The 25,589-nt window shown below is 34.3% G+C and overlaps 1 protein-coding gene across 15 annotated transcripts in view; it reads right to left on the reverse strand.

Moving 5' to 3' along the window:
- NAV3 (neuron navigator 3) overlaps positions 1 to 25,589 on the reverse strand; it is a 1,064,916-nt gene that overhangs the window by 47,904 nt on the left and 991,423 nt on the right. For all 15 annotated transcript variants that reach the window (XM_031938355.1, XM_031938352.1, XM_031938354.1 and 12 more), the window contains 3 exons: positions 20,914 to 20,997; positions 3,545 to 3,656; positions 1,480 to 1,601 (listed from right to left, as the gene is read on the reverse strand). In XM_031938355.1, the coding sequence (XP_031794215.1) occupies positions 1,480 to 1,601; positions 3,545 to 3,656; positions 20,914 to 20,997 (318 nt within the window). The remainder of the gene's footprint in view (positions 1 to 1,479; positions 1,602 to 3,544; positions 3,657 to 20,913; positions 20,998 to 25,589) is intronic.

Raw genomic sequence — 25,589 nt, forward strand, 5'->3', positions numbered from 1 at the left:
CTTTTCTGTGTATAATGAAAAAGTGTTTTTTTGTTGCTGTTTTAAGAAGTTAGTTTGCAGATGCCATCCTAGCCACTGCCTGGGGTCAGTATTTAGAAGCAGAGAATTAACATATGCAACATGGTATCTCTAATACCAATACTATGTATTGCTTTTAAAAAAATATTAATCCAGCACAGCGCAGACATTGAGGATTTTCAGACAAGGGCAGAATGAGCATCATGGCTGTCAGAGCATTCATTTAAAATCAAGCACCTTTGACCAGTGCCCATGCCATGGCTTCTTCAAGGTATTTTGTTTTAAATAATTACCTCATCACTACAAAAATATCAGCCATTGCGGATATTGTCAATTTAAAAGGCTTAATAAAATCAAATCACCTTGCTCTGTATTAAGTGCCATTTTCTATTCAAATTTTAAATTCCCAACCTATTCAGAAAGAAAATTGATATCCCCTATGGTTTTATTCAGGAGTGCCTTTATTACCTCTCTTTATAGATCGAGATTAAAATGAAAAAGACACAAAGAAAAGACATACAAAATAATCTGTTTTTAAAAGGGTATAAGAGCCTACTGCCAAAATGAATAGCAATCATGCCAAGATAGGTTTTTTTTTTTATAAATGCATGCCAAATTGTCCATGATTTATATTCACCTCACTTCCTCTAGAGTTCACCTTGCAGAAACATGAAAGAGTGTGGAATTACAAATCAAAGGAATGAAGGCTGATCAGTATTTAAAAATATTACCTGCATAAACATTTTTTTAAAACAAAAAAGATATGTCTTTCATTATTTAATAGAAAACACACCAATAAGATCCTGTGATATGTATGTGTTTGATTTCATCAAAAAAGTTTCATTTAGGTAATCACTCTGTTCACCAGTGGTTTGTGTCCAGTGTGTCCAGTGCAAAGTATTATGCACTGGAACTATTCCTGATCATTGGAATTATACTGAATGTATTACTATTTGTCCTCCAGTAGCTATATTCTATTCTTTTTTTTCCTTCTTCTTTCTTCCTTCCTTCCATATGAAGCAAATTGACTATCCCTATCACTTTTACTTGGTGAATATAGTCAGACTGTCCCAGAAGATAATGTGACAGATTACCTTTGCATGAAGTGGAAGAGAGTTGATCATTCTATACTTTGGAACTCCCCTACTCCACCCCATTCCATAGAATGTAAGTTCCTTGAAAGAAGGGATTGTTCCTCTCTTCTCTTCTTCCCTTCTTATAATAAACACTTGCTCTAATACCTGGCACATAGCCAGGCACTCAAATATTTGCTGATTGATTATTGGTGTAGATGAAGAGGCCTCATTTCATTTTAACCAGGCCATACTGATATATGGTCATTGAATTAGTAATAAATGGAGTTTGACTCTTAAGGCTACAGTTGAATTCCAATACATCATCAAGTTCTCCTAATGTTGGAAACATAGTCAATATATAAATTATGAGGCAAATTGAACTTACCCAGTTTTTCTTTTTCTTTTTCTTAGAATCAGCATCATTACCACTGCCAATACTGGAATGGCTTGTAGCACTGTTGATACTGGACACACTTTCTGAGGAATGCTGCCTTCTAATGCGGAGATCTAAAAGAAAAATGAGAGAAAAGGGGAGTAGTGGGAAAAGTATGGAGACACAAAGGAACAGATTGTGGTGGAAAAGAGAAAGGGAAGAAGCAGAGAAGAAAGAAAGAGATCTATGAATATTTCTTGCCATTTAGCCACTAATGATAATTTCTTTTCTTATTGTTATGTAAAAGCTTACTTTGTTTTGTACATTTCCTTTTAGTTTAGTTTAATTTTACTAATCACATAGAATAGAGACTAGACTAGGGATCTGAAGAGTTATTTTAGTACTGCTTGATGGCTAATGGTAACAGGTACAGTCAGTCATCAAACATTGATTAAAGGCTTATTATCTTCCAAGCCCTAGTAATTTATCTCTGATTTCTTTTTATACTATATAGGAAAGTGCCAGGTGAAAAAAAAAAACTTCCATTTATTTATGGTAATTATGGTGACACTTAAAGGTCACAGTGTTGTCTAGAGCCTAGCTAAACTGTGGATTATGGCCCCATAACTGAATATGGAGGTTGCAAAATTATGATTTTTTATCAGTAAATGTTTGAGTTGTATACCTATTTATGTAGATATTTTATTTTTATAATATGGCTTGGGAAGAAGGGATTCACAACTAGAAAATAATTAAGAAGCCCTGGCCTAGATTATTAAAAATAAGTAGTGTTTTTATTTTTATTTTTATATATTACAATTGTAACAGGAAAAATTTAAAAGATGCTTAATATGCTCAGTAAGATGAAAACCATCATCTGTAAGCCCATGTCAGAGATTTATTTGATACTTAGTTCTTGAAATTTAAAATGGAAGCATGTGTAGTCCGTAAGTCAAACATGGTCACTTAAAGCCAATTTCAATTTAAATTTATGAAGCTGTATCTACCTGATCATTGAAATAGCCTATTGGTAGGCAAACAATTCACTCAATCTTTTGGGCTGTTAATCAGTACAACAGATATTTAAAATCAATATGGTATACATATTTTTATTATTCATTAAGTGGCCTGTTAATCCTTCTAATACTGAGACATGACCAAAGTACTTGAAGAAACAGGAAAGACACTAAATGGAGATAGAATTTTGGTTCTGTCTAAATCCTAACACTCCCTCCTTTAATTATTGGAACTAAATTAATTTCTTCCCTTCCAACCTTTTATGGAATTATAGTTTATATTTCCAGGTCTGATATATTGAACTACCTCTTTCCCAAGAATAAAGAAATCCTTCACTGAGTTTTATTTCCATGACGTGTTGTATTAGAGAAAGGATTAAGGTTTCATAAATCCCTCCTGGATCCCATTTAAAGCTTCAAGATTTAGAACAAAAGCCACTTTATTATAGTACTAAAAAAATGTACCTATGACATAACAATTCCCCATAAAGCATATCAATTTCCCTGAAAAAAGTTGCTAAATATTAAACAGTTGTAATACCATAGGACTAATTTATTCTATAGTTTAAAGGTACATCTTGAATAGTGGATGCATCCTAAACAAACTGAATATAAGGAATGTTGAATGTTATTTTAAGGGTACCAGTTAAACCAGGTATTTAATGATATAAAATAAATTATTTTGTAAGAAAGATGTCTGCTTTTTTCTCTCAATCATTTCTATATGGTAACTCATATACCATATTGGGCTAGTTTAAAGTGTTGCATAATGTAATATATTAAAAAAAACAACAACAACAACAGTAAATGTTCAGTGTAAAAACATATCAATCACAGGTTATTTTTCTTCAAAAAGGTAGTATTTATAGGTATTGAGACAGATTTTACTAACCTATAGCTTATTATTCCCAAACAATCATTGTGATATTAATGTGTCCTTAAATTCATGAAAATATCATCACCCCCCTAATTTTCAGGATCAGCTAAGATTTCCATATTTGTAAAATGATAAAGTTACCATTTTTATAAAAAGCCTGTAATAATATTTGGAGGAAACATACCTTTGGGGGGATTATCAGGGCCATTAAGTGCTCCTTGAATGGCGGCCTGTGCAGCAGAATTCTGAGCTTTCAACATTTCTATAGTTTCCCTTAATTCAATAAGTTCAGACTCCTATAGGCCAAAGAAAGAACAATCATAACCATTTAGACATTAGAGAGATTTCATAAAGATGAATTGTTAATCAACTACCATGAGTCAGGTACTCCAAGAGCTGTCAAGATATGTAGACAAAATTCAAACTAGTATCTGCCTTCAAGGACATTGCACACTGTGTATGTGTGTTTTCATAAAGCTCTATCAAGTGGATTTACTTTTTTTGCTAATCTCTAAGAACACTGTATTATGTATTATAGATATTATGTGATATAAATATCGAAGAATGTTACCAAACTATGCCTGCACAAACCTTGACCCAGCTATAACATTACTAAGGCTATTGATCAAAGTAATCAAAGAAAGAGGAAAAGGACTCATATGTACAAAAATACTCATAGTAGTTATTTTTTTCACAATAGCCAAAAGGTAGAATTTGATAAGCTGCCTTCTTCTTAGAAAATGGTTACCAAAAAAATCATATATGAATAGAATTAATTGTCCCATAAAAAATGCTAAAAACAGAATTTCAGAGGAAAGTAGGAAGAATTTAGGGCTAGCAAAACTAGTAAAACAATTTGTATAATAATAACATTATGAAGAAAAAACAACTTTGAAATCTTTTAGAACTCATTAATGCAATGATAAACCATGAGTTTTAAAAACTGAAGATGAAACATTTCACTCACCTCCTTACAGAGGGGTGATGAACTTCAAATCTAGACAGAAACAAACATTTTTGTTTGTTTAACTAATATGGGAATTTATTTTGCTAGACTATTATAGATATGTAGGACTATTCTTTACTTACTAAGGATATGTTAATGAGAGGACATTAAATATGAAAAATAAATAAAAAAATGAATCATAGATGCTCATCTTAATTCCATTTGTTTTCATCAAACCACACTCAATCAAAAGTAGGCTTTGATTGTTTTTTGATGTGCAAAATGCCCAAATAACACTTTGTATTGTACTCAGAACTAGAATTTAGGAAAGAAATCAGGATAGGATAAAAAAAAATTGGAAGCCATCTGCAGAGTTACAAGAATTAAATCTATAGGGTTGTGAAGTCATCAGCTGAGACAGTATAGAGAGCAAAGGGACCAGGACAGAGGTTTTGGGAACTGACTTTTAGGGATGTTGATTATAGATGAATCCAAGAAAGGAATCAGAGAAAGAACAGAGTGGAAGACAACCAAGAAGTTTAACAATTTATCACACACACAAACACACACACACACACACACACACACACACACACACACACAAATACAACAAATACACATTTTATGCTTTAAAAAAAATCAACTTCCCAAACTATTTGATTAGGGAGAGTGATTTGAATGACAGAAAAAATGGTCAGAGAAGTCAAAAAATAAAACAAAACAAAACAATGTTATAATTTAACTCATAATTTTAAAAAATGTCAATAGCATTTCATTTTGGGGAAAGTATTAAAAATAATCTGTACAATATTTTAAGCAAATTTGCATTAAAAAATTACCAGGACTTAAAACGTTAATTCTGAAGGTAAATAAAAGGATTTCAAATATGACATATTTCAACTTTAGTTTATAACACTCAATCTGGAATGTAGATTAAATTTTAATTAAAATATGGTTTATCTACTTGAGTTAAAAAAATGCTTTCTGCTCTATACAATGAAGATTAGAACTAATAAAGAACTTTAGATGCAGCAATAAAGGGAGAGAGAAAGAGAGAAAATCTGTCTTAACTTTCACATTTCTGTTTTAGTAACTGTCTTAATATTTTTCTAAAAATGTGAATAACCATTGAAATAAATTAGTTCTGTAAAGGTTAATTATTTTATTATTGAAATAAGTAACTATTTATTTTGGGGGGTAGGAGGCTAGGGGTAGGGCTAGGCCTGTGTTTTCACTTGTACAGGGATTTATCAGTGAGGAAATTCCCTCTGCCAATGTAGATCAACAACTGTTCTGTCAATTATAATCCTAGAGTTTCTGGAGAGATTAGTTGCTTCTCATTCCCTCTTAAAAAGGATCAGTGAGTAGTAAAATACATTCATTATGTTTCAGAGGCTGGATTTGAATCCAGATCTTTCTGGACTCTAAATCTTATACATCACAGAACTTCTATACTATTATACTAGAATAACTTGTTTAATTGGGGGAAATGTCATGAATTTTTAACAATCAAGTTCTGCATTACCATGTGGACACATATAAGCAAGCACATTTGCAAATATACAAGATGTTAGAATTTCTATTGTACTGGCTATTCATAGAATGGCTCTATTAGGGAGTCACATTAAGGGACAACCATGTTACAGATATTGTGCTAGGCCCTAGCGATACAGAGATAATCTGAATATTTAAAAAATTTGAATTATATCAGAGGAGACAACAAGTACATGCATAAAATAACATACAAAATTATGAATTAATTTGGTGGTTGATTAGACTTTACTGCAGCTATATGAATCTAGAAGTCAACCTTTTCAAGAAGCTAGAAATCAAGCTAGATGGCTTAGTAGAACAACAGATCTGGAGTCAGGAAGATAGGAGTTAAAATTTAGCCTCAGATACTTACTGGTTATGTAACCCTGGGCAAGTCATTTAGCCCTATTTAATATGAGTGAGTATATTCAGTATCCATAGTTCTCTCTCTGTATGTGAGTGGCACTTTCTATGCAAGTCTATTGGAATTGGCTTGAGAAGAGCTAAGTCCATCACAGTTAATCATATATTCTTGTTTCTGTTCTGGTTCTCCTGTTCTCCTGGTTCTGCTCACTTCACTCACATTTCATGTAAGTCTTTTCAGGCTTTTCTGAAATCAGCCTGTTCATAATTTCTTATAAAACAGTAATATTCCAATTGCCTTTATATACCATAACTTATTCAGCCATTCATCAAATAATGGGCATCCGCTTAGTTTCCAGTTCCTTGCCACTACAAAAAGGGCTGCCACAAACATTTTTGCACATGTGGGTCCTTTTCCCTTTTTGCCCTTCATTATCAGAGGACCATAATGTCAGGAAGTAATGCCATGATATGCAAGTGAATTGAATTTAAGTGAGGATTAGCTGTACAAAGTCATCAACCTCACTTTCTCCTTCAGATCTATCTGGGTCCATATAATAAATCTAAAATGAATCCCATGAATAATGTAAAAATGCAAATGAAAGATCATGGAGAACTTGGATGAACATGAAAAACAATGATATAAAATAATACTGCAAGCATGAAGAAAGCACAAGTTGTCCCTGTTTTCAAAAAGGGGAAGAGAAGAGAATGTACAGCTGATAGGCCAAGGAGTATGAAAAATTTCTAACAAGATTCTAGAATTAAAAAGAGATAGAATAAAACAAATTGTTTGTATAATCTACAATTTATAGCCCATGCAAAATAACAAATTTCTGGAAAAATTATAGGATTCCAAACTTAGAGACAGAATATTCTGTGTAACAGGAGACAGAGGATTAGTTACTAAATCTGTAAAAGAGGGTTCAAGTCCTATGTCTGCCACATAACAGCAATAATAATCATGGGTAGGTAACTTGGTGCTCCCAGAAACAATCTAATGTAATAACCTTCATGCTTTCTTCACTTAGAATTCCCTACATTGATGAAATTATAAGTCCAGGCCAAACAAAGCAACAAATAAGGAAATTAATAAATACTAAAGAGATGTTAAGTGAAAGTTTTATAAAGGAAATATTGATCATGAGGAATAAGCACAGTTTCATCAATAATATGTTATGCCAGATTAATCTTTCCTTCTTTGAAAGGAATACTAAATTGATATACCAGGTTAATACTACAGATATAGTCTACTTAGATTTTAGTGGAACATTTGCTAAATATTTCATTCTCTTCTTATGGGAAAGGGAGAAATGCCTGTCAGGCAACAGTATAACTGGGTAGCTTCAAAGTTGGCTAAATTATCAAATTCAAAGAGTACTCATAAAAGCTTTGCTGAGAGCTTAAAAGGTGGTGAGCAGTGCTGTTTAACACTTATGTCAATGGCTTGAATTAAGAGTTGTGTATGAAATTTGCCAGCGATACAAAGTTGAAAGGGATAGTTAACACACTGGATGACAATAAGTCTCCAAACAAGATTTTAACTCATTATAACATAGGGTTGAATTTAATAGTGATAAATTTACAAATCTTATATGTGTCTTGAAAAAATGGGCTTCACAAGCACATGGGATAATAGGATTGGCCAATAGTTTGTCTAGAAAAAAATCTTTGGATTTTAGTAAACAATGTGAGTTTTGTGACTAACCATCTAGGCTAGCAGGTATTAAACTGGGGAAGCAGCTGCAAAGAACATGACATTATTTCCTTCATTTCTGTTTTTAATAACTGTTTACAATTGGTCTGACTTTTAGGAGGAAAATATTTCTCATTGTCTAAAATTTCAGATCCTTTCCTCATGCAATCAAAGAAATTTTGGAAAATAAAAGGGAGAAAGCAGTCATACTTATCTGTTAACAGGTTATTTCAATTTTTTTTCCCTGAGGCAATTGAGGTTAAGTGACTTGCCCAGGATCACAAAGCTAGGAAGTGTTAAGTGTCTGAGACCAGTTTTGAAGTCAGGTCCTCTGACTTCAGAGCCGGTGCCCTATCCAATGTGCTATCTAGCTGCCCCTGGAAGGTCAATTTTTTTTTTACCTAGTTGATTCAAATAATAATAATAATAATAAAACGTATTCCACCAAGTCCTGGTCCAAGTTCCTGACAAGACCAACCTGGCATATTTTACATATCTTACAATGTGATGGTCTTCTGAACTTTGTTTTCTAAGTATCCATTGACTAATACAATCATATTAGTCTTGAATATTAGATTTTGCCAAAGCTTCAATAGAAGCTCAGAATTAGAATGCTACCTTTCCTTTGAGTTCTTTTTCTTTACCCTAAGACAATTGCCTGAATGAAGAAATTCACCCCAGTCAGACTGACTTATTTTTTGGGAGAATCATAATGCTAAATGGTAGTCAGATAGATTTAGAGGAATTTTGCTTATGTCTCTAACCAGTGGACCAACTAATGTTGGTTTATTATATTCTATCCCTGTCTTTGAGATAAATACTTCTAGATCAAGTTGAAACATGGGCATTTCTTACTAGGATTTATTTTGAGAGTCAAAATTGCTATATGATCACACATATTACTGGAAAAGAGAGATTGTGGAAAATGAGAAAATCATGGATTAAAGATGTCTCCTTGGAGGCAACATGGTAAACTGGATGTGGACTAGACTTGGAACCATTAGCATCTAACCTTGAGTCCACTTCCAGCATTTGCTAGCTGTGTAACCAAGGACAATTCACTTGCCTTTTTTTTTCCTCCAGGGATTTGTTTACCCTTCTGTCTAATGGGTATATAATACTAGAATTACTTAAAATAATTGTAAAATAATTATGAGTTATTGTAAGGAAGTAATTTTGTAAATTTAAGGAGTAATATGAGTTATAATGAGCTAATTCCATGGGAGACAGTATTCCCATCTGGGAGCTTCCTATATCCATGAAATCACAGATCTAGCCTATAAACAATCCTTGATTCCATAATGAATCTCTAGGATCACTAATTTATACCAACAGATTATAACCAAGAGTAAATTAGTCATGCCTTCTCTCTCTCTTCCTGGGCAGTCAGAGAAATGGCTGTTATAGAATATCATATGTAGAGAAGAAGAAAATAATTAGTTCAGTTTGTAGTGAAGAAGAATTCTGTCAAAAATATTCTTGATGTGAAGTTAACTAGACTCTGCCTGAAGATATTTAGTAGTGGAGATGTTATTGTCTACTAAAGAAGTACATTTCACATTCAAATACCCCTGTTAGAAAATTTCCTTTCTCCCTCCTTCATTTTTTCTTTCCTTCCTTTTCCTAAAATCTAAATCTGCCTCTTTGTACCTTCCATCCATTGCTCCTTCTTATGTTGCCTAGCCAAGCAGAACAAACTCAAATCCTTTTTCACAGGACAATCACTCAAATGCTCAAAGACAGCTTATTGTATGCATTTTTTCTCCAGGCTCAACATTCTCAGTTCCATCAATCAGTTCTTGGAGTGGAATATTCTCTAACTCAAAATATTACTCTGTTGTCTATTTGTGACTTCCCTTACCAAATAAATAAAACATTAATTAGCCTTTGACTCCATCGACAAGATTGTATGTTTCTAATGGATGTTTCTATTGGATATTTTTATGGATCTCAGGTTATTAGTGCTTATTCAAAACCTGCTTTATTACATTATTGCTAACATCAAAATGAGCAAAAGAAACTGCAGTGCTAAAGAATATAAACAACATGAGACCACCATTAACTATTATTGTGGAAATGCACTTAAGGCATGTCTTCAAATAGTATAAAAAAGAGGAAGACACACATCATCACACGATGTTGCTGTTGATATGATTTTATTATCTCAACCTGGAAATGACATAAATAAATGAATCTAACATATAATTATTGCCAGAGAGAAAAATTCATCAGCAAATGTGCTGAATTTAGAATGATTTTGGGGGGGAATACCTTGAGGACAAGAGCTGTTTCACTTCTCTCTTTTTATCCCCAATGTATAGCACAGAGGAGATCTTTAATAAATGTTGATATTGTAATAAATTACATTAAATAATCACACTCAACAAATAAATCAATTTAATTTTATCTATACCTGATTTTGGCAGACTGATTAAAATACTCTACAAGACTCCCACTGAGTTTAGAGGATAGTCATGTTGGTCCATAAGTAAAGATCTGCCTATTAAACTTCAGATTAAAAGCACATTTATTTGAGCAGGACAAGGAGATCATTATATACTTCAACAACAATACTATATGATGATCAATTCTGATGGATGTGGCCTCTTCAACAATGAGATGAACCAAATCAGTTCCAATAGAACAGTAATGAATTGAACCAGCTACACCCAACGAAAGAACTCTGGGAGATGACTATGAACCACCATATAAAATTCCCAATCTCTATTTTTGTCTGCCTGCATTTTTGATTTCCTTCACAGGTTAATTGTACATTTGGAAAAGTCCGATTCTTCTTATGCAGAAAAATAACTGTATGGACATGTATACTACATTGTATTTAACATATACTTTAACATTTTTAACATATATGGGCCTACCTGCCATCTGGGGGAGGGGATGGGAGGAAGGAGGAGAAAAATTGGAACAAAAGGTTTTGCAACTGTCAATGCTGAAAAATTACCCTTGCATATATCTTGTAAATAAAAATCTATAATTTAAAAAAAAGGGGGAAAAAGCACATTTATATTGCAAAACTTAACAAAGAGTGCTGTTTAACCAGCATTGAGAAGAACAATGGGCACAATGAATGGAATTCTAGGCTTGGAGTTAGGAAATTATTGGTTGTTGCTGATATGATTCTTTGTGACCTCATTTGGGTTTTCTTGGAAAAGACACTAGTTTGCCATTTCCTTCTCTAGCTTATTTTACAGATGAGGAGAAGGAAGCAAATAGAGTTAAATGATTTGTCTGGTATCACACTACTAAGCAAGTGTTTGAGGACACATTTGAATTCACAAAGAGGAGTTTTACTGACTCCAGGTCTCATACTCTATCCACTGAGCCACTAGCTACTAGTCCGTTACTTTACTTCTGTTTGACTCAGTTTACTCATCTGTAAAATGAGGATAATAATGGCACATACCTCCGAAGATTATCATGGTGATCAAATGAGATACTCTTATAGCTAAGGAACAGAAACAGAGATCAAGTGACTTACTACTGATCTGATGATAGAACTCATGTCTTCCTGACTCCAGGTCCAATATTCTATCCACTCCTCTATTTAATTATCAGAATACTCTTTCTTATGGCATGTCTGGATCTATTTATATAACTTGCTGCTCTGCTCACACATTTTTGATGCTTGGGTAAGATGGCAGAGAGAAGCCGGGAATTTGCCTGAGTTTTCCCCAGTCTCTTTCAGAAACAATGTTAAATCAAGCTTTTAAAGGCTTTTGAAGCAACAAAAAGACATTTAATCAATTTCCTAACCCAAGATAACTTAGAACTTCAGGAAAGGCCTGTTTCACTTGGGTAAAAAAGGTAGTGCAGCCCTGCTCTGCAGTATCCAAACAAACCAATGGGAAATTCAGCAACTGAGACCCCATAGTCTAGACTCAGCAAGCTAGTGACACAGCAGGCCATCTGTGAGGCTTCTATTCCTAGTACAATGGATGAGCTGCCAGCCCCAGGGACCTTGCACAGAAAGCCAGTGATCAGTATCCTCTGTACTCAAAGAGTTGTGAGCTCAACTTTTTAAAATTAAGCAAAAAAAAAAAAAAAAAAGAAAAGAAAAAAAAAAGCTCTAACCATAGTCTAATCGTAGAAAGCTACTATAGTGACAGGGAAGACCAAAATACAAACTCAGAAGAGGAAAACAATGACAAAATGACTATTTATGAAGCCTCAAAGAGGAAGATAAATTAGTCTCAAGCCCAAAAAGTCCTCTTGGAAGAACTCAAGAAGGATTTAAAAAATCAACTAAGAGACTAAGAGCTACAGAAGAAAAATTGGGAAGAAGAATGACAGTTAAGCAGGAGAATTTTGAAAATTAAAAAAGTCAACAGCTTAGAAAAGGAGCACAAGAATTAGCTGAAGAAAATAACTTCTTTAAAAAATAGAATTGACCAAATGAGGGAAGAACCCATTGGGAGCAAAAATTTTAAAAATAGAATGGGCCAAATGGAAAAAAAGGTTAAAAGAGCTAATTGAAGAAAATAATTCCTTAAAAAGTGGCATTAGCAAGTGAAAGCTAACATCTTTGTGAAATATCAAGAATCAGTCAAACAAAATCAAAAGAATGAAAAAGTAAGAGAAAATGTAAAATGTCTCTTTGGAAAAACAAGTGACCTGAAAAACAATCCTGGAGAGATAATTTAAGAACTATGGACCACCTGAAAGGCATGATCAAAAAATTAAGTCTGGATTACTTCTTCCAAGAAATTATCAAGAACCAGAGGACAAAATAGTTATTTTTTCCTCCTTAAAGAGATTCCAAAATGAAAATTCCAATGAATATTATAGCCAAATTCCAGAATTATCAGAAAATAAAGAAGAAAATTTTGCAAATAGGCAGAAAGAAACAATTCAAATATCAAGGAAACATAGGATTACATAGGATTTAATAGCAGGATGGGAATGAGTGAAGATTATTTGAATTTTACTCTCACTGACTTTGCCTGCAAGAGGAAACAACACATTGAGGTGGGTAAAGAAGTGTTTCTTATCCTGTAGGGAACTAGGAGGAAAAGGGGAAAAGAAAAGGGAAGGGAGCTAAAAGAAGGGAGGACATATTGAGGGAGATAGTCATCAAAAGAAAAAAACTAGTGAGGAGAAACACGGTGAAAGATGAAAGAGAAAAAACAATGAAAAAATAAAGAGGGAAATACACAGTTAGCAGGACTGCTGTTGAAGGCCTACCTGCACTCTCACCTGTTCTTATTCAATGGAAAACTGATACACCAATCTGGGTAGAACATGTTAGTACATATGGTGCAAGAGCAACTTGACCAAGGACACTTACAACCTTCTCTAAGTCCTTGGAATTCCCCTGTATTTGTTGTAAAAAAAAAGAATTCTGGAAAATGGAGGTTGATTGATTTAAGAAAAGTAAATGAACAGATAGAAACTATGGGAACTCTTCAGCCTGGACTTCCATCTCCTACTCAATTGCCTAGAGTATGGCGGCTTTGGGTTATAGACATTAAGGATTATTTCTATTCTACCCCTCTAGATAAGGAGGATATGAAAAGATTTGCCTTTTCTGTGCCCAGCATTAATTTAGCTGAGCCCTATAAAAAATATGAGTGGACAGTTTTGCCCCAGGAAATGAAAAATAGCCCTACTATGTGTCAAATGTATGTTGCTGCTGCTCTTACTCCAGTAAGAAAAGCATTTCTAAAAGCTATATTGTTACATTACATGGAAGATATCTTGATATGTGCTAGTGAGGTGCAAATGTTTACAAGCAAGTTTACAAAAGACCACAGAAACACTAAGGAACTACAAATTGCATATAGCTGCAGAAAAAATTCAAAGACATGCTCTTTTTCAATATTTACATTATGAAGTATATCCTAAGGTACTTACAGTACAAAAACTTTAAGAACAGAGATGTTGAACATCTTAAATTACTTTGAAAAGTTAATAGGAGATATCCAATGGATGTGTCCAGTGATAGACTTAACTACCAATCAACTACAACCATTATATGACATTTTAAAGGGAGACACTTTAAATTCACCACATCAGCTTACAAAAGAAGCTCAAGAGGCTTTGAGAGAAGTTGAACTGGCTTTATCCAATGTGGTTGAAAGAGTTACTCAAAAACCCTTGGAAATATCAATTTTTGCTACACAAGAGGCACCCACAGCAGTCCTTCATCAAGGAGACAATGTGATAGAGTGGGTGAACCTCCCAGCACAACCAGAGCCTTACCCCTTACCTAGTGCTTGTGGCTGGAATTTTATTAAAGATCATTAAACAAGCCGTACAATTATCTGGGATAAGACCTGACAAGATATATACATTTTATACTAATACACAAATTAATGTATGCTGTGAAACCATCCCAGAGTGGCAAATTTTGTTGGCCACAGCTCCAAATTTTACACATAGGTCTCCATTAAAGATAGCCAGACTATTACATAATTGGCAATGGATTCTTGAGAAAAGGTTTCTAAGGTTTCTCTTAAGGGACCCATTATCTTTGCAGATGCATCCAAACATAATATTTGTGCTATATACTCTTTTGACTTAACTATAGAGTAGTCAGAACTCCTTTTCAGTCCACTCAGCAGAATGAGTCATATGCAATCATGCTAGCTCTTACTTATTATCCAGGAGATAAAAACATAATATCTGATTTGGTCTATTCAGTAGGTGTGTACAAACAATTGCCATAGCCCAAATAAAATTTGCTGCTTCTAATATACCAGCTCTTTAAGGAACTTCAATAGCAAGTGTGAAAGCATCCAGATAAGATTTATCTTGCATGTCCACTCTTTCTACCTGGACTTCCAGGTCCTATTTTTGATGGTAATTCAAAGGCAGATAGCCTCCTAACAATGTTAGCCAATACTCCTTTATTTCACGAAGCCCAAGAATCTCATTCTAAATATCATCAGGCGGCTCGAGCTTTACATTTACAATTTGGGTAACAAAAGAGGAAGCTAGGAACATAGTAAAAGCCTGTATAGGTTGCCTTCCTTTCCATGCTCCTACACTGCCTCCAGGGAAGAACTCTCATGGTTTGAGACCCAGTGAAATTTGGCAAATGGATGTGACCCATTATAAATCTTTTGGTCATCTGTCTTTTATCCACGATATGGTAGACACCTTTTTAGGATTGACTTTTGCAATACCAGCAGCAAAAGAGACAGCCCGAGTGGTCACTGAATTCCTTATACAAGCTTTTGCAATTATAGGTGTGCCACAAGCAATAAAAACAGATGATGTACCGGCATATACTTCTAATTTTGCACACTTTTATGCACCATATAAAATTTTACACACCACTGGCATACCTTTTAATCCTCAAAATCAGGCAATAGTAGAGAGGGGAAACAGAGACATCAAGATGTTTCTCCAAAAACAAAAGAAAGTGGGAGCCACAGGTAACTCTAGAGAACTTCTAAATTTAGCTCTCTATACTATTAATGTTTTAAATTTTTGACAAAGAAACTGGCTCCAGCAGTGGGGTTATAAAACCCCACCAGAAAAGCAGTGTCCAGTGCAAGCAGTTCCACTATCTTTAGATAATTGCCAGGTTACGTGGAGAGATCCAGAGAGTGGTTAATGGAAGGGACCAGATAGGTTAACTGCTTCAGGGAGAGGGTTTGCTTGTATCTCTACAGATGGAGAAGGAATCAGATTGGGCACCAATTAGAGCCATATTCACCTTGTCTATTGAAGAGAGACAGAAACAGAGAAAAACTTCGAAACAAAGGAGAAGACCTAAGAAATATCTGACACTGAAAGAGCATGGCTGATAATGAGACTGTTACAGAATTTCAAAACCAGCAGGAATCATTGGATTTCCTGAGATTAAAAAAAAATTGTTGATAAGGCTATTGCAGAACTTCAAAACCAGCAGGAATCATTCAATCCCCTGAGACATGATAAGCTTGATACAGGACTTCAAAATCTGCAGGAATCATTGGATTCTCTGACACATGAAGTAATGGACAATAGATTGGTTTTATACTATTTCTAGGACTTATGAACATGTATAATTCCTCATGTTGATTCATGTTGTTTGTTACATAATACCTCCCATGTTGATGGATTTATGTATACCTGTTTCCAGTAAGACTTTTCAGAAACCTGCTAATGTGGTTTGATGTTACATTTCCTTTGGTGTTTACATCTTCCTTCCTGAGATGTCAGGGAGGGGGTGATAACCTCCTTTTTGGGGGGTTCTCACCTCTCTGAGAAGTCAGGGAGGGCATGACCACCTATGTTCTAAAACAAAAGAAAGTAGTAGATGTTATGGGCCACAACTCTGAACTTGAAACAAGGATTCTTACAAGATGCTAATTAAATAGAATTGATAAGACAATGGTTATCTAGTGTAGCATGGTGATTAATAGTTCTCTAGTTCAGTATGATTGATTTAATCTTACAACAAATAATGATTCCCTAGTGATATAATGATTGGTTTATACTCAGTGTGATGAATGGATTTAACTGTAATAGAGCATATAAGCTGGGACAAACTCAGCCAGGGTGGGACTCAGAGATAGATTCATTTCATCTCACACCATCATGGTAGCTGGCCTCCCACACTTCCCCGACTAAGATCAAGGCTGGTCTGAAAGGCTCTCCAGAAAGCTGCTCAGCCTCAAGCAAGGAGACAATAAAGAATTTGGACTTTAACACCTGGCTATTCTTGTGCTGATTACTCAACTAAAAAGAAGGCTGCTCTGCTCCAAGACCTCCAGAAAACCACCAAGAACACTACACTAGGGAACATTAAAAAATATAAAATGTATAAATTTGATTATATTAAATTAAAAAACTTTTACAAAAACAAAACCAAATGCAACCAAAATTAGAAGAAAAGCCTCTCTGAGAACTGAATCAAATTTATAATAATTCAAGTAATTCCCCCTAGTGAATCCTCAGTCAAAAGATAGAAACAGGCAGTTTTCAGATAAAGAAATTAAAGTTATATATAATCATATGAAAAAAGTTCTAATTTTTGATGAAGGAAATGAAAATTGAAACAATTGTGAGGTAACACTTCATGCTTATCAGATTGACTAATATGAGAAAAAAGGGAAAATCAATGGAGATGTGAAACCTAAGGCATTGTTGGTGAAGTTGTGACCTGATTCCATTATGCTAGAGAGCAATTTGGAACTATGACCAAAGGGCAATCAAACTATGTATAACCTTTGATTCGGGTCTTTGACCCAAAGAGATCATAAAAAAGGGAAAACATCTGCATGTACCAAAATATTTATCATAGCTCTTTTTGTGGTAGCAAAGAATTGGAAATTGAGAAAATGTCCATCAATTGGAGAAATGGCTGAACAAGCTGTGGTATGTGGGTGTAATGAAATATTACTATAAGAAATGATGAGCAGATGGAATTCAGGAAAACCTGGAAACGTAATTGATATTGAGTAAAATGAGCAGAAGTAGAGTACTGTACACAGTGACAGCAACATCTTATAATGATTAAGTATGATTGACTGAGCTCTTCTAGCACAGCAATATAAGACAAGTCCAAAAGACTCATTACTATTTGTAGAAGGTCTCATTCAGTGGGGAAATTCTGGGTGAGGTATAGACCGTTTAGCCCAGAGGGAAACTGCTAACAAATGTTTGGTTCATTTTCCCATCTCTGCTAAGGGCTCTCAGCCTTCCTAAGAAGTTAGGGAGCAGTGACAAGCTGTGTTGTAATTAAAGCAGAGTGATACCACGTGGCAAAGAGTGATCCCAGGTGGCAATCTACACACAATAGCAAGTTGTTTATGTGGTCTCACATGTGCAGTATATACTTAGCACATGCCCGGTGTTTTTGTTACTTAAGGGTATGAGGTTATAAAAGAGGAAAAGACCTTGTAATAAATGGACTCCATTTTCCCACCATCCTCAGGAGTCCCACCTCATCACTTCTCCACTAGGATGGTATATTTTAATCACTGGTGTGGGGGCTCTAGAAAGCAATGGTACATTTTGTCACCCCAACTTGGGGGTTCTAGAAAGCAGGACACAACAGTTATTCACATCTAGAGATATAATTATGAAATCTGAATGTAGATTGAAGCATATTATTTTCACTTTTTTTGTTTTTGTTGTTGTTTTGTTTGTGTCTTTTCCCTTTTGTTCTATTTCTTCTTTCACAACATCACTAATATGGAAATGTTTCTATGATTGCCCATGTATAAGCTATATCAAATTGCAATTTTGGGGAAGGGAGAGGGGGGGAAAAGGAGAAAAAAATTGAAAAGCATCATCTTATAAAATGAATGTTGAAAATTATTTTACATGTAAATGGGCAAAAAATTAAAATACTATTTACAAACAAATAAACAAATAAAAAAGATTTCAATGCTTACCTATTACTTACTAAGTTCAAATTATTTTTCTGGTATCCAAGACCATCTTTATTAAAATGTCTCCCTATCTTCACCATATCTTTATTCATTCTGTCCCTTCTGTCCCTTATGTTTATTCTTCCCCTTGACATTCTTTGTTAAACTTCTACCCATCATGTGCAACACAATACAAATGCCATTGCTTTTTTTTTTTTTTTATAGCTTTTTATTTACAAGATATATGCATGGGTAATTTTTCAGCATTGACAATTGCAAGACCTTTTGTTCCAACTTTTCCTCTCTTTCCCCCCATCCTTTCCCCCAGATAGCAGGTTGACCAATAAATGTTAAATATGTTTAAGTATAAGTTAAATACAATATATGTATACATGTCCATACAGTTATTTTGCTATACAAAAAGAATCGGACTTTGAAATAGTGTACAATTAGCCTATGAAGGAAATCAAAAATGCAGGTGGACAAAAATAGAGGATTGGGAAATTCAATGTAATGGTTCATAGTCATCTCCCAGAGTTTTTTTTGCTGAATGTAGCTGGTTCAGTTCATTACTGCTCTATTGGAATTGATTTGGTTCATCTCATTGTTGAATAGGGCTACGTCCGTCAGAACTGATCATCATATAGTATTGTTGTTGAAGTATATAATGATCTTCTGGTCCTGCTCATTTCACTCAGTATCACTTCATGTAAGTCTCTCAAGGCCTTTCTGAAATCAGCCTGCTGGTCATTTCTTACAGAACAATAATATCCCATAATATTCATATACCACAATTTATTTAACCATTCTCCAATTGATGGACATCCACTCAGTTTCCAGTTTCTGGCCACTACAAAGAGGGCTGCCACAAACATTCTTGTACATACAAGTTCCTTTCCCCTCTTTAAAATCTCTTTGGGGTATAAGCCCAGTAGTAACACTGCTGGATCAAAGGGTACGCACAGTTTGATAACTTTTTGAGCATAGTTCCAAATTGCTCTCCAGAATGTCTGGATTATTCAATGCCATTGCTTTTTGATGCCCTCCTTTCAGTAATGACCTTTTTCCCTTAGTCTTTACAAAACACTTTTGCTTGTGTTTCTGTCCCTTTCAAATGCATTTATTATTTAATTTTATTTTTTATAATTACCTGTGTTGGTTTCTTATCCTATGCTAGAATAAAAGTTAATTCAGAGAATTGATCAAGTTAGTTAATCTTCAGATTTTTCCTCATACCTTAGCCCAGTAATTTGGTATTTAGAAAATCAATAGTTTATCTCTATGTTTTCTATGTTCCAGACAAAGAAGTCTCCTTACTATTACACAAGTAAATCACTATCTCCCTATCCTGTGTTTTTCTCGATGCCTCAAATATTCCCCCTCCTTATCTTCATTGCTTCAAAGCTCAACTGGGAAACTATCATCTATTTGAAGCCTATCTTAAACATCCCATGTGTTAGCACTGTCTCCTTTTTATTTACTTGAAATAATATTTATTTCTCAGAAGATATGTTGCTTTTCTTCAGTAGAATGGGTTCTTTTAATTTTTATTTCTCTTTCATAAATTCCTATCAAACTGTGTGATGCTTAGTATGGAATTGAATTATGTTTAGGAAATGAGTCAGTAATGTTTTATTGTCTATAACTCTGGAGAAGATAGTTTTCTGAGTATAAGAACTAAAGTCAATAAGGTCCATATTCAAATAAAGTTTCAGACATTTACTAGTTCTTCGACTTTGATTAAGGTACTTTAAAAATCTCTTTGCCTTAATTACCTCAAATGCAAAATGGGGAGAATTAACAGCCTTATATCTCAGGATTGTTTTAAGAATCAAATGAAATATACTTAGCATAATACCTGATATATATTGGACACTTAATAAATGCTTGTTTCTTTCTTTCCTATAATTGGGAACTTAGCATGGATGTTTTACTACTTTTATAATGTCCTCTTTAAAAGGAACTCTTTCCAGGTATATTTATTGTTGTCCAGTAAGTTTTCAGCCATGTCCAATTCTACATTATCCTATTTCTAGTTCAGTCCTGTTTCTTCTGTACAATTGTTTCAGTGGCATCCACTACTTGGTGAATCCATTTGGAATTTCTTAGAAGAAATGCTAGAGTGGTTTGCCATTTCCTTGTTCAGATCATTTTATAGATGAGGAAACTGAGGTAAACAAGCTTAAGTGACTTCCCAGGATCACACAATTAGTAAATATCTGAGGACAGATTCAAATGTGAGAAGATAAGTCTTCCTGCACAAGATCTGGCATTCTATCTAGTGTGCCATATAGTTGGCCTTCTAGCTGTATAAAATTCCTAAATGTCTTATTTTCCTTCTGATAATACTATTTCTTTTCCTTAAAATTTAGTCTTCAGAGAAAATTTCCAGACATTAGGAAATACTCTTGAGAAAATTTAAGATATTTTTAACACTGATCTTCCAATATGGATTAAGTTGAAAGTTAGAGTTCCTTTAATTAAAATGTATAAATGAAAGATTTTTATTTTTCAACTTCTGTTTGTCAGTACAAATGGGAAGCTCTGGACTACTAAGAGCCAGAGCTTTATTAGGACTATGTGTCAAAATCTCTAAAAGGAAAATACAACCTCTATTGTTCAAGCAGTCATACACCTGATATAATTTGTAAAATCTTTCTGTGTCCTAGAATCAGTTACTATAAACATACCTTTTGTTCTGCTGTCATGGTTAAGCTCTGTAGACGGCCAGTCATATTCCCTAAGCTTTTTTCGAAAGCTGCAACTAAATGAGCCTGTGAAAGAAATGGAAGAAATGTTTTAAATGTCATCCAAGTCTTACAAAAATGAGGTAAATGGAAAAATAATCTTCATTGGATAAATGCTTAATATCAAATGTTATCTTTAGCTAAACCACATACAGACATATACAATCTTTAAGTTGGGTTTAGATCCATAAAACCTATTTTTAAATAATAATTAAATAACTCATCAAGTGCCTGGTACATGCTAAGCACTGTGTTTTTCTCATTATTACATGTGTGTCCCTGGGCAATTCTGCTTACCTTTGTATCTCAGTTTCCTCATTTGTAAAATGAGGGGATGATACACTATATATAAATAAGTATATATATCTAAATCTATGTTCTGTCGATAAGTACTATTTTAATCTTCCTTTGATGTTAATTTTCTTTTGCCAGTTTCCAGTTTAATCAGCTCATTTTTTCAGTCCCAGGATACCTCATTTGAATTCTAGTACTATATAGGAATGAAACATCATCATTAATCACTCATGATTTCCCTATGACAGAAACAACTGACACTGAGAAGTACTGGAACTAGTCCTAAATCTCCAATTTTTCAGAACTAAAGCTCTAAAAGAGGTCTAGGAGAACATGTTCCAAAGTTTTATACTTTCCTGATGACCTTTGAAAATAGTTAACTTTTCTGCTTTGACAATACTCTTCTTCAAGTGAGAGACATCTGTTGACACATATAACATTAGCTTTTCTTTTCCTACTTCATAGGCTTGAACCTACAAGATTTGTCTTTGCTTTAGAAACCATCTTCAATAAAAAGGCTTAACTTCTTTTTCTGCCCTCCAAAGGAGGCAGCAAACATCTATCCATAGATAATCATATTTAATCAGCAGCATTTCCTTTCACATGCTTTTCTTTTTGGGCTCAGTGGTTTCATTTAAAATTTTGGAGAGGCAGAGCCAAGATGTCATGGTAAAGGCAAGAACTTGCCCCACCCCTCTCCCAAACTACTCCAAATTCCTTTAAATAATGACTTTATACAAATTTTAGAGCATCAGAACATCTAAAAAGATGGAGTAGACCATTTTCCACCTGAAGACAACTTAGAAGCTCAGCAGAAAAGGTCTGTGACAACAGAGTGGGAATCCTGGGGCAGGGCATGACAGTGCAGCCCCAGTCCCAGCCTGGACTGACTTCTTAAAACAGTGGCAGTACTGGTACCTTCTAGACCTCTCAGCTCAGATACACCAAAGAGGACCTGGAAGGTCAGCAGAAAAGGTTTATAGAACTAATGGGAAGCCAGTACAGCCCCAACTCCAGCCAGGACCTCTGAATTAGCAGCAGTGCTGGAGGCTTCTGGACCTCTAATCCTGGGGACACCAGGGAAGACTCAGAAAGTCAGTGGAGAGGGTCTGTGGCAATGAGGTGGGACTCTGGTGTGCAGTCCCAGTGGAGCCCAGGTCATCAGAACCCTGGCCCTGGCCAAGGCACTAGATCTTACAGCTACAGTAGGGTGGGATCACATCTAACAGCTACAGGGCAGAATAAAGTACATGTGGTCAGAGTCCTAGAAGGGTTTCTGAAAACCATTGCACAAACCCCCTGGAGCTTGGGACAATGCACTGTTCACTGGAAACAGAGCCCTATTTTAACAAAGAGTTAAAAGCTAAGAAAATGAGTAGAAAACAAAAAAATGTTTCTGAACATTGAAAATTATTATGGTGACAAGGAAGATCAAAATACACACTCAGAAGATGATAACAAAGTCAAAGCTCCTACATCCAAAGCCTCTAAGAAAAATAAGCATTGGGGGCTCAGCCTATGGAAATGTTCAAAAGGGACTTTGAAAATTAAGTGAGAGAGATTAAAGAAAAATTAGGAAAATTCAAAGAGGTACAAAAGGAAATACAAAAAAACTAATAAGGAAAAGAATGCCTTAAAAAGCAAAATTGGTCAGTTGGAAAGGAAGTAACCAGAGCTCACTGAGGAAAATAATTTCTTAAAAAATAGAATTGAGCAAATGGAAAATAATGACTTTATGAGAAATTAAGATACAATAAATCAAAATCAAAAAAGTGTGTGTGTGGGTGGGGGGGAAATAGGGGAAAAAAAACATGAAATACCTCATTGGAAAAACAGTTGATCTAGAAAACAGATCCAGGAGAGATAATTTAAAAATTATTGGTCTACCTGAAAATCATGTTTTAAAAAAAAGAGCCTGAACATCATCTTTCAAGAAATTATCAAGGAAAACTTCCTGATATTCTAAAACCAGAGAATAAAATAAAAATTGAAAAAATCTATCATTACCTCCTGAAAGAGACTCCAAAATAAAAACTCTCAGCCAAAAAAAAAAAAAAAAACTACAGCCAAATTTCAGAACTCCCGGATCAAGGAGAAAATATTGCAAGCATCCAGAAAGAAACAATTCAAGTATAGTGGAGCCACAGTCAGGCTAAAACAAGATTTAGCAGCTTCTACATTAAAAAACTGCAGGGCTTGGAATATGATATTCTAGAGAGCAATGTAGCTAGGATTGCAATCAAGAATTACCTATCCAGAAATCCTTCAGAGGGAAAGTTGGTCATTCAATGAAACAGGATTTTCAAGCATTCTTGATGAAAAGAGCAGAGCTGATTGAAAAATTTGATTTTCAAATACAGGACTCTAGAGAAGCATAAGGAAGTAATCAGGAAAGTGATATAAGGGACTTAAAGTTTATCTGTTTACTTTCTTACATTAGAACATTCCTAATCATTAGAACATTTTCATTATTATGGCAGTTAAAAGGAGTATATATTGACAGAGGGCATAGGTGTGAGTTGAATATGAAGGAATAATATCTTTTTAAAAGTGATGAAATTAAGGGATATAAGAGGAATATATTGAGAGGAAGGGAATGGTGCAAATTATCTGCCATAAAAAAAAAATTGGATGGAAAAGCTTTTATATACACTAGGCAGAACAAGGGAGGGTGGGGCAGGAGGAAGAAAGGGAAGAGAAAATGAATGAACTTTACTCTTGTGAAAATTAGCTCAAATAGGAAACAACATACATACTCAATAGGGGAATAGAAATTTTCCTGAAGGATAAGGAAAATAGGAGGTGAATGGGATATGGAAAGGGAGGAGTATGATAAAAGAAAGGGCATATTGGGGGAGGGAGTGGTCAGTAGTAAAACCCTTTTGAAGAGGGACATGGTGAAAGGAGAGAGCCAATAAATGGAGGAAAATATAATTAACAATAGTAATTGTAAAAAAAAAAAAAAATTTAAAGCCAATTTCTGGGATGGAATATCTCAGGGAAAAAGTGAGCAGGATGCTTTCAGGAAAAAAAAAAGCTGGAAAATCCTTCATGAACAAAGTGCAATAGTCTGTATACAAAGCTGTAAATGACTTCATTATTCTCAGTAGTACAATCATCCATGCTTACTCTGAAGGACTTATGATGAAAAATCCTATCCATAACCAGAGAAAAACTGATTGATTATGAATATAGATTGAAGTATTCTTTATTACTCTATTTCTCCATTTTTAACTTATTTTTTCTTGAGGGTTTTAATTTTCATTAGGATAGAAGATCTAGGCTTTCTTTCACAACTTAACTTTTATGAAAATGTTTTGCATAACTTCCCATGTGGTTTCTTAATTGTAGATGGAGTTGAGAGATAAGAAAAATCTTAAAAACAAATGTTAAAAAAATTGTTTTGAATGTGGGGAAATATTAAATATATAAAATAAAAAAAATGTTAAGAATAATAGGCATCCAATTCTAAAAGATTCATTATGAAAAATGCTATTCACATCTAGACATAGAATTATAGATCTAAATGCAGATTAAAGCAAAATATTAAAAAAATTAGAGAAGGTACTTCTAAACATTTCTTTTAAGGGAAAGGGATCTGTATGTGCACGAATGTTTGTGGCAGCCCTTTTTGTAGTGGCTAAAAACTGGAAACTGAATGGATGTCCATCAGTTGGAGAATGGCTGAATAAATTGTGGTATATGAATATTATGGAATATTACTGTTCTGTAAGAAATGACCAACAGGATAATTTCAGAAAGGCCTGGAGAGACTTACACAAACTGATGCTGAGTGAAATGAGCAGGACCAGGAGATCATTATATACTTCAACAATAATACTATATGATGACCAGTTCTGATGGAGCAGGCCATCCTCAGCAACGAGATCAACCAAATCATTTCCAATGGAGCAGTAATGAACTGAACCAGCTATGCCCAGAAAAAGAACTCTGGGAAATGACTAAAACCATTACATTGAATTCCAATCCCTATATTTATGCACACCTGCATTTTTGATTTCCTTCAAAAGCTAATTGTACAATATTTCAGAGTCTGATTCTTTTTGTACAGCAAAATAACGTTTTGGTCATGTATAATTATAGTGTATCTAATTTATATTTTAATATATTTAACATCTACTGGTCATCCTGCCATCTAGGGAGGGGTGGGGGTAAGAGGTGAAAAATTGGAACAAGAGGTTTGGCAATCGTTAATGCTGTAAAGTTACCCATGCATACATCCTGTAAATAAAAGGCTATTTAAAAAAAAAAAAAACGTTCTGAAAAAAAAATAAACATTTCTTTTGTATTATAATCTTAATCAC

This window comes from Sarcophilus harrisii, chromosome 5 (assembly GCF_902635505.1).
Source record: "Sarcophilus harrisii chromosome 5, mSarHar1.11, whole genome shotgun sequence".
Lineage (NCBI taxonomy): Eukaryota > Metazoa > Chordata > Mammalia > Dasyuromorphia > Dasyuridae > Sarcophilus > Sarcophilus harrisii.